We start from the raw sequence: 14,674 nt of genomic DNA on the forward strand, positions 1-14,674 counted from the left end.
TTGTTTGTTTTTGTTTTTTAAACTAAATTATGAATCCCATTGTCTATATATGGTCTATGCCCCACAAAACGTGAACCCAATCTATCTGCATGGCTAGGTACAATACGAAAACAGGGAAAATTACGAGTTAGGGTGACTTCAGTGTGTGTGCTTGTATATTGGGTCTGTGTGAGGGGTGGGGGGTCACAGATGTGGAACTGACAGGGTTAGAATGCAGCACGGTGAAGAAATCGGGGCTGCACAGGAACTTGGCACTGGGGGACTGGAGCAGTAGGGAGAGCCGCGAGCGGCCGCTTGAGTGAGCCACTGCACTTTCTCGCCGGTATTCTGCAAAACAAATCAACACACACTGGTCAAACTTGTAAACCGGAGCAATCTTTTTATGAATATCACAGATTTGCACATTTTTTCTCCAGCATTCTTTGTCAGGGATGTTAAAGAAACACACCCACAGACTAATGCTACTCTGAGACATTTGTTTACATATGTATATAATATAAAACAAATTCTGATGCATGGCTTACCGTAGTATTTCAAGAGATGAATCAATTACAAGAGGTGAGTCATTTAATTGGGCCATAATGAGTGTAGCGTTCTTGTGTAAATAACCTCTGATGTTTCTGTTTGTGTGTTTAAAGTCTAATGAAACCCACCCGTAATGGAGTGAGGCATCAATTCACTCTCTGGTTCAGGAGGCAGGTCCACCGGGCTCTCCTCTGGCCGGTCGCTGTTGGTGATGGTCCTCCTGATGCTCTGGTACCTGTGGTGCACAACAAACATAAAGTTACTGCTGTGAAAAGACAGTTTTCCCCTATTCTAGCATAAAATGCCAAAGGAGGTAACACAATTGTGATTTAGCATATGGCGCATTGATAAAAGCCCTTGCCTCTGCAGTATTACAAATCGGAGTCCAACAGGGTCACAAGCCATGAGAGCAAAAAGCACACCTATAAGTGCCGCTTATGGCCAAAGGTGACGCCAAAGAGAACTAAATGTAATTTATTTTTCAGTCAAATCGAAGTGTGAAACACAGGCTTTTTTTACAGAAGAGAGATGAATCCAAAAGTTGCCGGTGTTTCCCTAGTGAAAGAGGTTGTATATGCTTTTTTAGTTACATTAGTTAGATAATAATGAACCCCCTGGTTAAGTGAGATATTGAACATCTGAAAATAGGGTTTACATTTACAAACACAATGGTTATGGCACCACAGTTCTCTTCACAAAGCCAACCTGCGGTTGAGTTGCTCCATCTGCTGGATGGAGTTGGAGCGGGTGAGGCCCTGTGGGGCCGGGGGTCCGGTGGGACGCTGCCATGTAGTGGTTCTGTTTACGTGATCCACAAAGAAGATCCTACCATGGCTGTCAATCCGAGCCTCCCAGTCTGGGAGGATAATCATAATAATAAGCTTCAAAAAAAGTGTTCATACTAGCCAACAACTAAAGACAACATCAACAGGTGAATTTAATGCATATACTACCTCAGGCTCATCTGTGGTCAGAGAACTTTTATTATTCACATATTTATTGACATACTACAGTATGTGCATTCTGGTTAGCATTGAAAACGCTAAGAGATATGCTAATGGGTCAGACAAATGCTAACATAAGAATGCTAACATCTTCAAAATTACAATGCTAATATGCTGTTTCGCAATTGTACTTTTTGTCCTGTTAGTACCATGTCATATGAACGCAATTTTTGGGGAGCTGGGGGAATGAAGACTTTTAACAGTAACAAAGCGATATAAAATATTAAAGCTTCTCTGAGATTAAAGTCACACATTTAAGAAAACAATTGTTGAACACAAAACAGACTATTCGATTTTCTTGAATTGTACTACTTTAATAATAAAAAAATAAAAATAAGTTCTTGTAAATTCACACATTTTAGAGTTTTTTTTTACGGAAAATACCACTCATTAACACATTTGCTATGAGACTGTAATACTTATTTTGGTAATTATGGATTCATTTACGGTAGTTTTAGTTAGGATCATCAGCAGGACATGGACTCAACCAAAAATACAAACACAGACGCATTATCACAAAGACACACCGCCACACACAAGCTGTTACATGTACATTTACAATAGACAGCGCATGCAGACACACACACTCACTGGGAGGCAGAGGCTCGTCCACACGTTGGTATCGGTGGATGTCATGACGCACAGAAGGAAGTGAACGTACAGAATGGCCATTAACGTGAGAGCCTGAACACAGAAAACACACAAAAGACAAAATACTTTTATTTTTAATATAAGGAAAAGAAGCATGAAACACCTTTTGAGCTGTTAAATCCAGCCATGACCCAAATAAATGACCCTCCTCTTAAGATGAAGTCATCTATAGTTGATTACCTTCCTCTCCATCTGTTTCTGTGGAGTCAGCAGAGCCCGCCTCCTCGCAAGGTTTAGTCTCCTCCCCTTCCTGTGTTTCGGCCATGCCCCCTGCAGCCTGCAGGCTCAGCCTCCTCACACTGAGCTCCTCCCCCACCTGCTCGCTGACTGGGGGGGGTGCTCCTGCAGCCTCAGATGGAGCCACCTGCCCACCCCCTTCATCATCCATAGCTTGATTTGTAGGAGGGGTTCCCGAAACCACGTCTCCCCCCGGATCTATGGCCGTCTCCGCTCCTTCCTCCGCTTCCTACAAACATGCAATGTTAAAATGTGTAAAAACAAAACACAACAAAACCCTCAAAGAGGAGAGTTTATAAAAAGTCTTGTCACCCAGGACTGGGTTTCCTATTGGTCAGTCTCATACACATTAATATGCAAAGCATTCAGAGCCACTGCTACAAAGTATCTGTGAATTACAGAGAGTCAGTCAACCCAACAGCAGCTCACAACATGAGGCAGCATCTGCTCCATCACCAAGGCAACTAAAGGAAGTGAAAAACGACTTCATGCTAATGTACATGTGTCGGTGTGAGTGCTTAAAGCTCACCTATTGTGCTATATTTGAACAATATATTATAGGGCCATATCTATATAAAACATGTCTCTGAAGTGTTTTGCTCAAAATACCAAACAGATCACCCATTGTAGCATGCCTCATACGCCTCTATTGGCGCATTTCCACTACAGCGCGGAGCTCGCTTTAAGCGTGCCGAGCCGTGCGGGGCCCGTTTTTGGTTGCGTTTCCACTTGGCGTAGTACCGGCTAGCAGGTACTATTTCACAGTTTTTCTGGCCCCATACAATCGAGGTTCTTTCCGGGCCAACAACCAGGCTGAGTCGGGCTGAGTATGCTAAACTAGAGAGAGAATCGCTGGCAAGGGGGCTACAACTACAACAAGATGAACATATTTGACCGTGATTTAATTGTAATACACGTTTCAAAATGATGCCGAAGTAACAACATACTGATACCGGTTAGTAAAAACCATGAATTAATGCTTTGACAAGTCTGCAGACAGACGGCAGGCGAAAAACCTTTTAAAATGCGTGTTTTCTAAATGGAGATCGGCTAAGCTAACGCAGTATATGCTCCGACCGTCCACACTCACAACAACGGCCTACAGACATAAATAAACAGACAGTCTGTGGTTTGTACTTGTTTAACTTTTGTCTAGTTTCTGAACAGATATGAGGAGCTGTGAGCTCTGAGGGCTAACAGCTAACGGCTGATGTTGGTTTTGTGTTTCGCATTGAAGATGACGTCACGGCTCCGCCTACACTGCGTTACTATAGATACTGCCCCAGTTCCTAAACTGTAATGGAAATGCGCCATAAAGTGAGCCAGTCCTAACAAGGCCTAACGAGGCCTAGCCATACCGAGCGAGGCAGAGCGAGGCCGTGTAGTGGAAATGCGCCATATTTTAGCTCTGTTACTAAAGTGCTGATTCTGGGTCTGGCCCTATAACCTGTTAAGCCCCAAGCCTGTTTTTCAGATCTCAGGCTCGAAAATGACATGCCCAGAACAAATGACTATAACTTCACTTCTAAAAGGGGTAAAATAATAATCTTTTTTCACAAAGCAATGATAAACCTGTGAGTTGGATGTAGAAAAGTCAGAATCAATATAGATGTTTTTATTTTAAAGTAAATTCAGATTGAACATAGTAAAAAAATTTAAATTTTAGTGTCCGTCCAAAAACAAAAACATTACTTATAGTCAAAACCACCCTTGAATGATGGGATAGTAGAGTACTTAGTTCATGAGAACTTTTCCCCCCTTTTCAGTCCCTGCTAGAGAGCAGGTACTTTCCTGGGGAGAAAAAAGTTCCAATTTCTGATTGGCTGGGTGAATTGCAAACCACGCCCCGTAAAACTCTGAAAAATGTTGTGAAGCCGCCATTGTATTTGCTGGCATTAGTATTTGCTGGCATTAGTATTAGCAATAGCCCAGCGCACCAACGGAGAGAGACTAACTTATGGCAACACAAAAAAAAACATGGGAGCGGTGGAGTGATGAGGAGGTGTCGGCGTTCTGGCAATTTACTCAGAGGGCTTCAGCTTCTACTGAAGCCAGTCCCCAACTCCGGGGACCTCCGGCCGGGGACTTCGGGTGGCAGTATACGCCGTGAAGTTGTTTGCGGCCTGCCAGTAAACCCAAAGCAGAAGAAGAAGAAGTGACATCAGCGGCTTCATTTGCGTAATCTTCCCTCAGGGACTTATTCCGGTGTGAACGCGATCTGCTCTTTAGTTCCACGGGGGAATTAAGTGCTGGGAATTAAGTGCTGGGAACTAAGTACGGCAAAGTACTTTGTGTGAAAGCGGCTAATGTAACCGAGCTGCTGTGGCCACGCCCCTTTGGAGCTGCTGCTGACCACGCCCCTTTGGAGCTGCTGCTGGCCACGCCCCTTTGGAGCGTCCCCATGCAAGCAGTGAGCTCTGTGAAGAGAAGGCTGTCTACCAGCAGAAACTCAGCTAAACGCTGCCGTGATTAACCCTCTGGAGTCTAACGCAGCATCCACACGGCAGCGTGCGTTGAAGCTTGCCGGTGGGCGTGTCTGAAACTCGACCAACAACCAATCACATGAATCTCCCGCCCCGGACACACAAGCACTCGGTTTGATTGGCTAGAGCTTGTACTGGCATATGATTTGATTGGCTGACGCTTCCGCCGAAGCTTCAAAAGTTGAACATTGCTCAACTTTTGAAGCGAGCAACGCAAGCAAAGCGAAGCAACGCTCCCACAATGCAGTTCGGCAAAGTGTGACGTCACCCCATTCAAAGTGAATGGGAAGAAGCGTTGAAGCTTCAACGCACGCCGCCGTGTGGACGGGCCGTAAGGGTATTTTCTCGATTTTTAGATGTTTTAAATGTACTTGTTATACATGGCACCCCATGTGTTACATATCAAAATGTTCAGGACAATCTCTGGTCTTGCTATAAATGCAAATTACTCACCTGTGTGATGAGATAAGTAGCTCTAAAGCTTAACATTTGACATCCGATTTTCGGAAAATCTTCAAAACTCTTGTGAAAACACAAATGTACTCATGTCATCCAATTTTGTTGGTGTTTTAGATTTGGTTACCAAAGTCTTAGGATCACAAAAGTAGTGAAATATTTGAATTACACTGTATATAAATGTGTAATTCATGTCTAAAATTAAACAAATTAAATTCGAATTTTGAGTAAAATAGGTGTTTATCACTCTACTTTCACCACAGCAGGGACTGAGATACATTAGGACTGAATAATGACTTCATATTACATACCAAGGTTCATGTGATGGGTACAAATACAAATTGAGCATTCAAACTTTTTTTTTCAACCAACAATTTATTATAAATATGTTTTATTCAACCAACTATTTATATAAATATAAGAAACTGGAAAATCTCACTATTTACAATATTGAACATCAGAACTTTCAACCAACTTTCATTATAAATGTAAAGACAGTGTCAAGGTCTTTGTCCGTCTTCCAAGACAGTGGGTCTGGCTGCTGTGTAGGTGGGGGGGTACGTGTGCTATACGAGACCTCCACGAGACCTCCTTGCTGGCTGGGTTGATGGTGATGGCTGTGGTGGAGCCTTGGTGCTGAGGTGTAGCTTGACCTGGTGGCAGCCACAGATGGAGGTGGAGGCAGCTGTAGTGATGCTGGTCCTCTGGTCCTTGGTGGTGATGGCTCTGGTGAAGGCCCTTGAGCCACGGTAGATCTTGACCTAGGCCCAGGCAGATGTGAAACATCTCTGTAAAACAAATTAAAATGTAGGACAATAATTACTACTAATTTCATTGAAATAAAGTTCAAGTAAAATGTTGCTCAAGCACAAATAACAATGCACACATAAAAAGAAAGTTTGGGAGGTTGGACAGGAGTCTCTCTCTCTCTCTCTCTCTCTCTCTCACACACAGGTATTTCCAGTTACTTTACATTCAGTATAAAATCACAGACACACATATACATACATCTGATAACAAAGTCTCATCTGTACAGGACGGTAAAATAATCACAGGCACACATATGAATAAATCTATGACAAAGTCTCATCTGTACAGAACAGTATGATAAAACTAGAGAATGCAATTCCTGAAGAAATTGCTAGTGGGAATGCTTTATGCTGAAAAGCTGACGCTAAACTGCTATGCTGAAATGTAATGTGTAAGAAGAAAGTGAAGAATTTAGATTGAAATGATACATGAACACTGGGGGCTTGAATGTGTGATGAGTGAAGAAAAGAAAGTAAAAAGGCTTGGAAAAGCAGCAGAATATTTGAACTGCAAACTTTTGAACTAAGTTGATGGTGAATGATCTGTCGCCATGGCAACGGCATTTGATGACACCCCATAATATACGCTTAGATGCGTTGATGGCTGCATCGTTACCAAACCTGTGAAGTTTTGGGCCGTTTGGAACATTTTCACTGAAGTTATGAGAAAACCGTGTTTCATGGCGAGCATTGTGTTGCCATGGCAACGGCATTTGAAGAAACCCCATAATTGACATAGAGCTGTTGAGGCATGGACCGGTGATATACAAGCGAAGTTTGGAGGACGATCGGACCGTGTCCATTGGACTTACAGCGACATCGTGCTTCACGGCGAGTGGTCTGTCGCCATGGCAACGGCATTTGATGACACCCCATAATACGGTTAGATGCGTTGATGGCTGCATCATTACCAAACCTGTGAAGTTTTGGGCCGTTTGGAACATTGTGAGAGAGAGAGAGAGAGAGAGAGAGAGAGAGAGAGAGAGAGAGAGAGAGAGAGGAGAGAGAGAGAGAGAGGAGAGAGAGAGAGAGAGAGAGAGAGAGAGAGAGAGAGAGATTGAGGAAGAGGAAGATATTGAGGAAGAGGTGGATAGAGAGTGGAAGATATTGAGGTAGAGGAAGATGGAGAGAGGAAGATATTGAGGAAGAGGAAGATGGAGAGAGGAAGATATTGAGGAAGAGGAAGAGGAAGATATTGAGGAAGAGGAAGATGGAGAGAGGAAGATATTGAGGAAGAGGAAGATGGAGGAAGAATTGAGGAAAGAGGAAGATGGAGAGAGGAAGATATGAGGAAGAGGAAGATGGAAGAGAGGAAGATATTGAGGAAGAGGAAGAGGGAGAGAGGAAGATATTGAGGAAGAGGAAGAGGAGAGAGGAAGATATTGAGGAAGAGGAAGATGGAGAGAGGAAGATATTGAGGAAGAGGAAGATGGAGAGAGGAAGATATTGAGGAAGAGGAAGATATTGAAGAAGAGGAAGATAGAGAGAGGAAGATATTGAGGAAGAGGAAGATAGAGGAAGATATTGAGGAAGAGGAAGATATTGAGGAAGAGGAAGATAGAGAGAGAGAGAGAGAGAGAGAGAGAGAGAGAGAGAGAGAGAGAGAGAGAGAGAGAGAGAATGAAATGAACAGTTAGAACTGACTCTTGATCGCCCTCTCTCTCTTCTCTTGAACGGCATATGATGACACCCCATAATTGACGTAGAGCTGTTGAGGGCACGACCATTAACCATTATCTGAATCTGCTGCTCTGAGCATGTCAGTTGGAGTGATGACATCATCGTGTTCCATTACACAGGTGTTTATAGTTGAGCTAACGAGCTCTGTAGAGATCAAAGGTTTGCATTGTTCTGAATGAGAGATAAACCTCTTACATGTGAACGTTTTGTGGAAGAACGATAACAGATATCTGTGAAATTTCAAAACGTGAAGCATGTCAAGGAAGTTGAGTATCTGAAGTGTAATTTTTGTGTACTTTCGGTTAATAATGTGGCCTTTTTGGCAGTTTAACTAAAGGTGTGCGGCTGCTGCTGTGAAGAAATATCTGCCTGAAATTACAATGGGTTTTAATGGAGACATGTTGAACGTTTTTGTCACTTCATGCCCTCAAGAGGCATTTTGTTTAATTATTTTTGCTTAATTATTTGTCCTTTTTCAAGCTACGAGATGTTTTCCTACGTTTGTCATGAAAAATGATGTCTCAGGATTGTAGGGTTTGGGAATTATGGCAGTTTTAAAAAAATATATGAAGGCAAATTTCAAGATTTGCTCCACTCTAGCTGTGACATCACGCACTCTAGTTAATGTTAAAATCTGAAGAAAGCCTCTTTACCAAGGTCTGAACAATGTTTAATATCTCTAAAAGTAAGAATCAGATTTAAAAGTTGTGTTACACGAATAATGTCAGAAAGATGTGTAACATTTTAAAGTTGGAATGAGGTTTCTGAGTGAAAGTATGAATGAACAGTTAGCAGTTGAAGTCGCATGAAGATTGTTCAAGTCTGAAGATTTTCTCCATTGACTTCAATGGTTAAAAATGTGATGAATTATGGGATGTATCTCTGGAATTATGAAAGTTATGAATGATAAAAGTAATAGCCTGCGATTCCCGACCGAGCTGAACGTTTTGATGTTTGAACGGAGTTTCTGCGATGTTGAATGTGGGAGGAGAAGAGGGCCAAAATAAATCGGTGGAATAATAAACTTTTTGTCCGTAGCATAACATATAGTTGGAATGCTGTATCAGCATTCCCACTAAATAATCGATGGCAAAAACATGTCTATAGCCACTGTAAATGTCTCCGTTGTGGGACGAATAAATGATTATTTGAATCATCTACACATGTAATCTCACTTTTACACACCAAAATAACGTTTACACATAAACCACGTTAACACAGAGTAAACGTTTGCTAATGGAGAGTCTATTTTGTCCCAAGAAAAAGTTCATGACTATCGATACAAAAAAAATATCAATGAACCTATTGTTCATTTTTGAGGTATTCCCCACAAATTGCAAGTACACTATTACTGTAATATTTACACTTACCCATGTCCAAATGCATCCTTGTTGTTGTCTTTGTATTCTTCTTCTTCAAAAGAGTCGAAGACTTCAGGTTCTGAGGCTCTATCTTCATCTTTTAGCCATTTTCTCTGTCTCTCTCTCTCTTCCTCACAGACGTAAACTGATGGGAGACACATGGTTTATGTTTTTTTTTCTTGGTGGGTAGGTCCTTAGTGATTTCTCGAGTGTCCATTGGTCGTTTCAGACCAACATGGCTGCTGGCCGAGATTTCCTTGACGGACACACCAATCCACCAATCCGACACAGTGTAACGCAGAGTCAAGCTGCTTTGAGCGGCCATATTGGCTGCTGTGCCCTGGTTACAGTCTCACAGGAGGTACCGCTGGAAAGCTACACTTCCAGTGATTCTGCGGATATCTGAATCATACTACTCCTTATAATCGAAAATATATGATTAATTACGTAAATGATGTGCACCTGGACGGGCCGGCGCGTCCACCGACTCCAGAGGGTTAAACACCATATGTGACCTGCTCTATCGAAATCAGTCGCATTGACCCGAAGACACATTTTGAGTTGTATACACTGTTGGAAAGAGGAGATTCCTAGCTTTCTAATGATTTCAGGATTGTTGTTGTACTCCAAATATTAAGCGAAATATGTCACATTATATAATGTCACATTGTCATCATTTTGAGAAAAAGGCCTTCAAAGTTTCCTCTTCTCTGGAATCCATCGATCTGATTGATTATTAGCGGAGCAAATGATCAAAGTAGTAATGGAGGGAAAATATTTTTGTTTGGATTACTGGTCTGGGGGAAGCTCGCGAGTGTGTATGTATGTGTGTGTGTGTTTGTGTATTTTTGCGTTTGTGTGTATTGTGTTTGTTTCCCGGGGAAAACACTCACAAGAAACACCGGCTGTTGTTATGCCTGCTGTGACGTCAAATTACTCCGTTCTCCGCTTGTAATTATGCCGTTACAAGCTTCAAAGTTGTATTTATCATCTGAATTTGCCGAAACAAGTTTAATATTCTGAAAGCCAAGACTTTGTTTATTTGAAATCAGATGAAAACAAACTGTAACGGACCCTGCCGAGTTATCTATGATTACTATACGCTTACATTCATAATTTCAGCCGGAGGGAGGGGGGCGGCGCTGAGGAAGAGCAGAGTGGCAAGTGAGAGATGCCTGTCATCTTCCCTTTACAAGCTTCAAAAATGTATTTATCGTGTGATTTTGGAAATAAAAGTTTTATATTCTGAAAGCCAAGACTTTGTTTATTTAAAATCAAACAAAACACCCAAACCCCGAAAAACTATTTTTTACGCAAATCCACGTTTATTTTGAAATGAGCCGTTGCGACTTCCGACTGATTTCGATAGAGCGGGTCACATATTATGTTCCAAACCACATCAAGCATTATTTCTTAAACAGTGTGGAGCTCAAACGCTTTCTCTCCACAAGGACAGTATATCCGGCTTTTTTACACATACTCTCTCCAGTACAGAGTTAGCTCTGAGTGTTAGCGATGCTTGCTAATGTAAACACAGACCATATTACTTCCAAAACACGTCGCGCATCGTTTCTGATACAGCGACATTTCTGATAGGGGACTATAGGTTGGGGCGGGACCAGGGGCGGACTGGCCATCGGGAATACCGGGAGTTTTTTCCACATACAGGGCCAGGGCTAGGACCCTGGAGAGAGTCAGCACAGAGTGGGGGGGAAGCAGGGGTCTGTGGCTACACAGAACTGAGAACTATACCATGAAATCTGACAATAGCAATAACACAAATAGACATGAACGGAGAGTCGACTGTTGGTTTGATAAGAGAAGATAAGATAAGATTTACTTTATTGATCCAAATTTGTGAAATGTTTTCGTCACAGCAGCATGTTAAAACAAGGCATTGCACATCATGTGAAAATGAAAAAAGAGTAAAACAAAATTCATAAAATATAAACGTCTAAAAATAGAAAATAAAACTGAACTGAAAAATAAAATCTAAACATATTGACAGTGAAAGATACAACTTTATAGACTATTTGTCAGCTAAACACTATAGAGCGGGCGCTGTACAATAGCTGCCCACTGCTCCTAGTACTAGAGTCCTGGTACTAGGATGGGTTAAAAGCAGAGAACAAATTTCACTGTGTGTGCTGTGTGCTCTGCATGTGTGACCATTAAAGAGGGTTTCATCCCTCCCAATTCTCTCTTCTCTAGAGGGTCAAATTACAGCTAACCAAATGTAAAAGTAGGATAAGGACCATGAACTCACCATGGCAGTTTTGGCTGTGATTGGACAGCTCTCTGATGATGACAAGGCTGTCTGCGGGGCTGTTGCCATGGAGCAGGTGTCCATATCTGAGGAGGGTTCCTCGCCAGGGCCCCTCCCCTCCTCGTGCCCTTCACCCTCTAGCACAGCGTTGTGGGACACGGCCTCTGTAAAAGGGGCCTCTTCCACTTCGGAGAAGACGTCAGGCTCCAACACATCCTCCAAGTCCAGCCCCATCTCCAGGGCCCCCTCTGCCTCAGGGGGCAGGGCTTCTGCTCCACCCGCCCCCCCAGGCTCCTCCACCAGCGCTGCGGGCTCCAGCTGATGCTGCTCCTGCTGGAACTCAGGAAAAGGGTCATCTTCATCGGGGCCGCTGACATCTGGAGGTTCTCCATTCATCAGCAGCGGGGACAGCGGCATGGGAAAGATGTCGTTGGCCCCGGACCGATCATCGTCCTCGTCTGAGTCGATGTGCAACATGGCGCTGAGTCTTGTGTGAGTGGGGAAGCTAGAGCGAAGTTTAGGTGAGGCTGCACCCAGGGGTCTTTCACCGGGGCCTTTGGGGGCCTCGATGGCAGCCAGGCCCTCACTGAGAGACCTCTGGAGCATTTCATGGCACGACAGGCTTTCATGCTCCACAAATCTGCTCTCAGCTCCCACAAGAGGCAGTTCCTTTTCTGGGTAGGCGGTGGCCCCGCCTTCCCACATGCTTTGGGAGCCCTGGGAGCCGGTAGGAGAAGGGACCGAAGACACGATTCCTGGAAGATGATGGGGCAGGTCTTCATCATCGGATGGAGTCCCTGGAGCTCCATTCAAGGACGAAATGCCGATGATAGACTCGGGGGAGGCCCCTGCATTAGGCACAAGAAATTCTATTTATCATGTTTCAATTTCAGAAAAATATACTCAGAAGAACAAATACAATTTAAAGACAGATTTACCATCAGGACCAGTCGATGTAGGTTCCACTCTGAACTGCAAATTGCCGCTTACGTGTTCAGTAGGCAGGCGGCGACACAGAGGGAAACTCACAGGCTGGACCCTGGACCGCAGGGAGACAGAAACACATCAGAATCAGGTTTAATGCCAAGTAGGTTTAGACATACAGTACAAGGAATCTGCCTTGGTGTATATGATGCATACATAAACACAGTTATGTTAAGATCAATTCTATGATATTCCAACACCATGATATCTGTGACGTTTAAAGTTACTACAAGGATTTTCCAACTACTTATAAACAGTCTCAATGTAATACTGATGCACCTTTTGCACCTACTGAAGAAAAAGGGACCATCAAAGATACTTGATAACTTGGGCAAGATACTTTATACCGTATGATATTCATTTTTCATGTTCTGCAATACCGTTGAAAATGTGTTGAAGAGCGCTCGAGCAGTGCACACCGCGGAAATGCATGCTGGATGTGATTTATTTTCATTTTCAAACAGTTATGTTGTTGTTAGTTGTTATGTTGTTATGTGGTGCGCAAAGTTTGCACAATAATATGGTACACTTTTTGCAGTTGTGTCATGATTCCTTCACCACATAAGACTCATGAGGGCCCCCACTGATCAGGTGGTTTTTTTGTGGGTCCAAAATGTATAAATGTAAATACATTTCCAATCATTGAAAAATAAATAAATACTGTGATACCGTTATAATTTGGAAAAATACAGTGATATGAGTTTTTTGTCATACCGCCCAGCCCTAGTTTGAATAAAACCCTCAGAATAATATCGGGAATAATAATATAGATATCACAGGGGGCCAATTCCAAGATTAGAAAGGATTCTTAAATATCCTGTGTGAACTTATTTCTGTATGTTTTTCACCTACCCGGGTATTTTGTCGATGAGTCTCTGCACAGGGATGGTGAGCTGACCGAGGAAGCGTTTGATGATCGGTCGACTTTTTGCAAACTTATCCTTCACCTCGATGTACAGGATGTCAGTCATTAGTGCGACAAACGTGTACTTCTGCAGAGGCACACACATACAGTCTGTCATGAGGGTTCCACACATTTTTACCAATGGATTTTTTAAACTTGTCCCTAATATCTCACTACATTTTCATCACTTTATGTAAGTACTTTAAAATAAGTAAGCATAAATATCAATCAAAAGGAGAAATAATGAGGCTCCCATCCTAGTGTGCTATGCACTGAGACAGGCATCATATGAAGAAATGTAGCATGGAATAACACATACACCAACAGTGGACACAAATTCACAAATGTCAAAGAATGCACTCGCAATAACGCATAGTGGAATTTGCAGAGCTTGCTAGGATACGAAAGGTCATTGTTATTACCGTGAGCAGTGTTGGGGCTACAAAGTAACGTGTTACAGATAACAGATTACATTTGTCTGTAACGCGTTACTGTTGATCCAGCAGTAATTACATTACAGTTACTAAACGCACAATTATTTCGTTACTTGCATTACTTTAAGGTCTTCAAATATCTGCATAACGGAAGGACAGAATAATAAATCAAATGTCCCTTTTTGCTTGCGCTACACTCAGAGTTCATGGATGAGGAGTCGGAGCAGGAATGTCTCATAGCAGAGAAACAGGCCTGTAGCAGCTACAGTGTGGAGGAAATGTTGCCCGTTTCCACGGTGGAATCGGCATCTTTCAAAAACATTGAGCAAGATACAATAATGGGGGGGCTCTCTCCATCAGAGAGGAAAACGTTGCAAGCTACCTGGACCAGTTATATGATGGAAACTGAGCTAAAGGAAACATGATGTTCAAACACAGAGCAGAAACAGAGGTCTGTGATCAGGACTGTCCTTATCAGATAAGGATTGGTGCTGATCTGGGATAAATGAGGTTTCATTTTATATTGTTATTAATCTTTTGATTTATGGTGCATCTGAAGTGATGTTACAGAGTCATTCAAAACTAATGTAACTGGTAGTGTAACTAGTTACTTTCAGCAGGGAGTACCTAAGTAAAGTAAAAAAAAAGTAATGCATTACACATTGCAATTTACTTTCAAAAAAAGTAATGCATTACTTTTTGTAGTAACTACCCCAACACTGACCATGAGTGACGACTTTGCATAGCTCATTTTCTGTAAATCAGGAAATATGCTAGCTAGCCAACAATAGGGGAATGATGAAATGTTGTGCAGTGTAACAGCGTCACCTCTCCGTGCCAGGTGGGGTTGGTGGTGTTAGCGATGATGGCTGATCGTCGC

The 14,674-nt window shown here is 42.6% G+C and overlaps 1 protein-coding gene across 1 annotated transcript in view; it reads right to left on the reverse strand.

The window, feature by feature from the left end:
• Positions 1-14,674, reverse strand: part of hecw2a (HECT, C2 and WW domain containing E3 ubiquitin protein ligase 2a) — a 42,920-nt gene that overhangs the window by 20,171 nt on the left and 8,075 nt on the right. Inside the window, exons 5-13 of the mRNA XM_034134188.1 lie at positions 14,623-14,674; positions 13,309-13,448; positions 12,411-12,511; positions 11,473-12,320; positions 2,361-2,646; positions 2,121-2,213; positions 1,231-1,381; positions 654-760; positions 203-327 (exon numbers count right to left, since the gene is read on the reverse strand). The exon at positions 14,623-14,674 is cut by the window's right edge and continues 118 nt beyond it. Of these exons, the coding sequence (XP_033990079.1) occupies positions 203-327; positions 654-760; positions 1,231-1,381; positions 2,121-2,213; positions 2,361-2,646; positions 11,473-12,320; positions 12,411-12,511; positions 13,309-13,448; positions 14,623-14,674 (1,903 nt within the window). The remainder of the gene's footprint in view (positions 1-202; positions 328-653; positions 761-1,230; positions 1,382-2,120; positions 2,214-2,360; positions 2,647-11,472; positions 12,321-12,410; positions 12,512-13,308; positions 13,449-14,622) is intronic.

Source organism: Trematomus bernacchii, unplaced genomic scaffold (genome assembly GCF_902827165.1).
Source record: "Trematomus bernacchii unplaced genomic scaffold, fTreBer1.1, whole genome shotgun sequence".
NCBI classification, from domain to species: domain Eukaryota; kingdom Metazoa; phylum Chordata; class Actinopteri; order Perciformes; family Nototheniidae; genus Trematomus; species Trematomus bernacchii.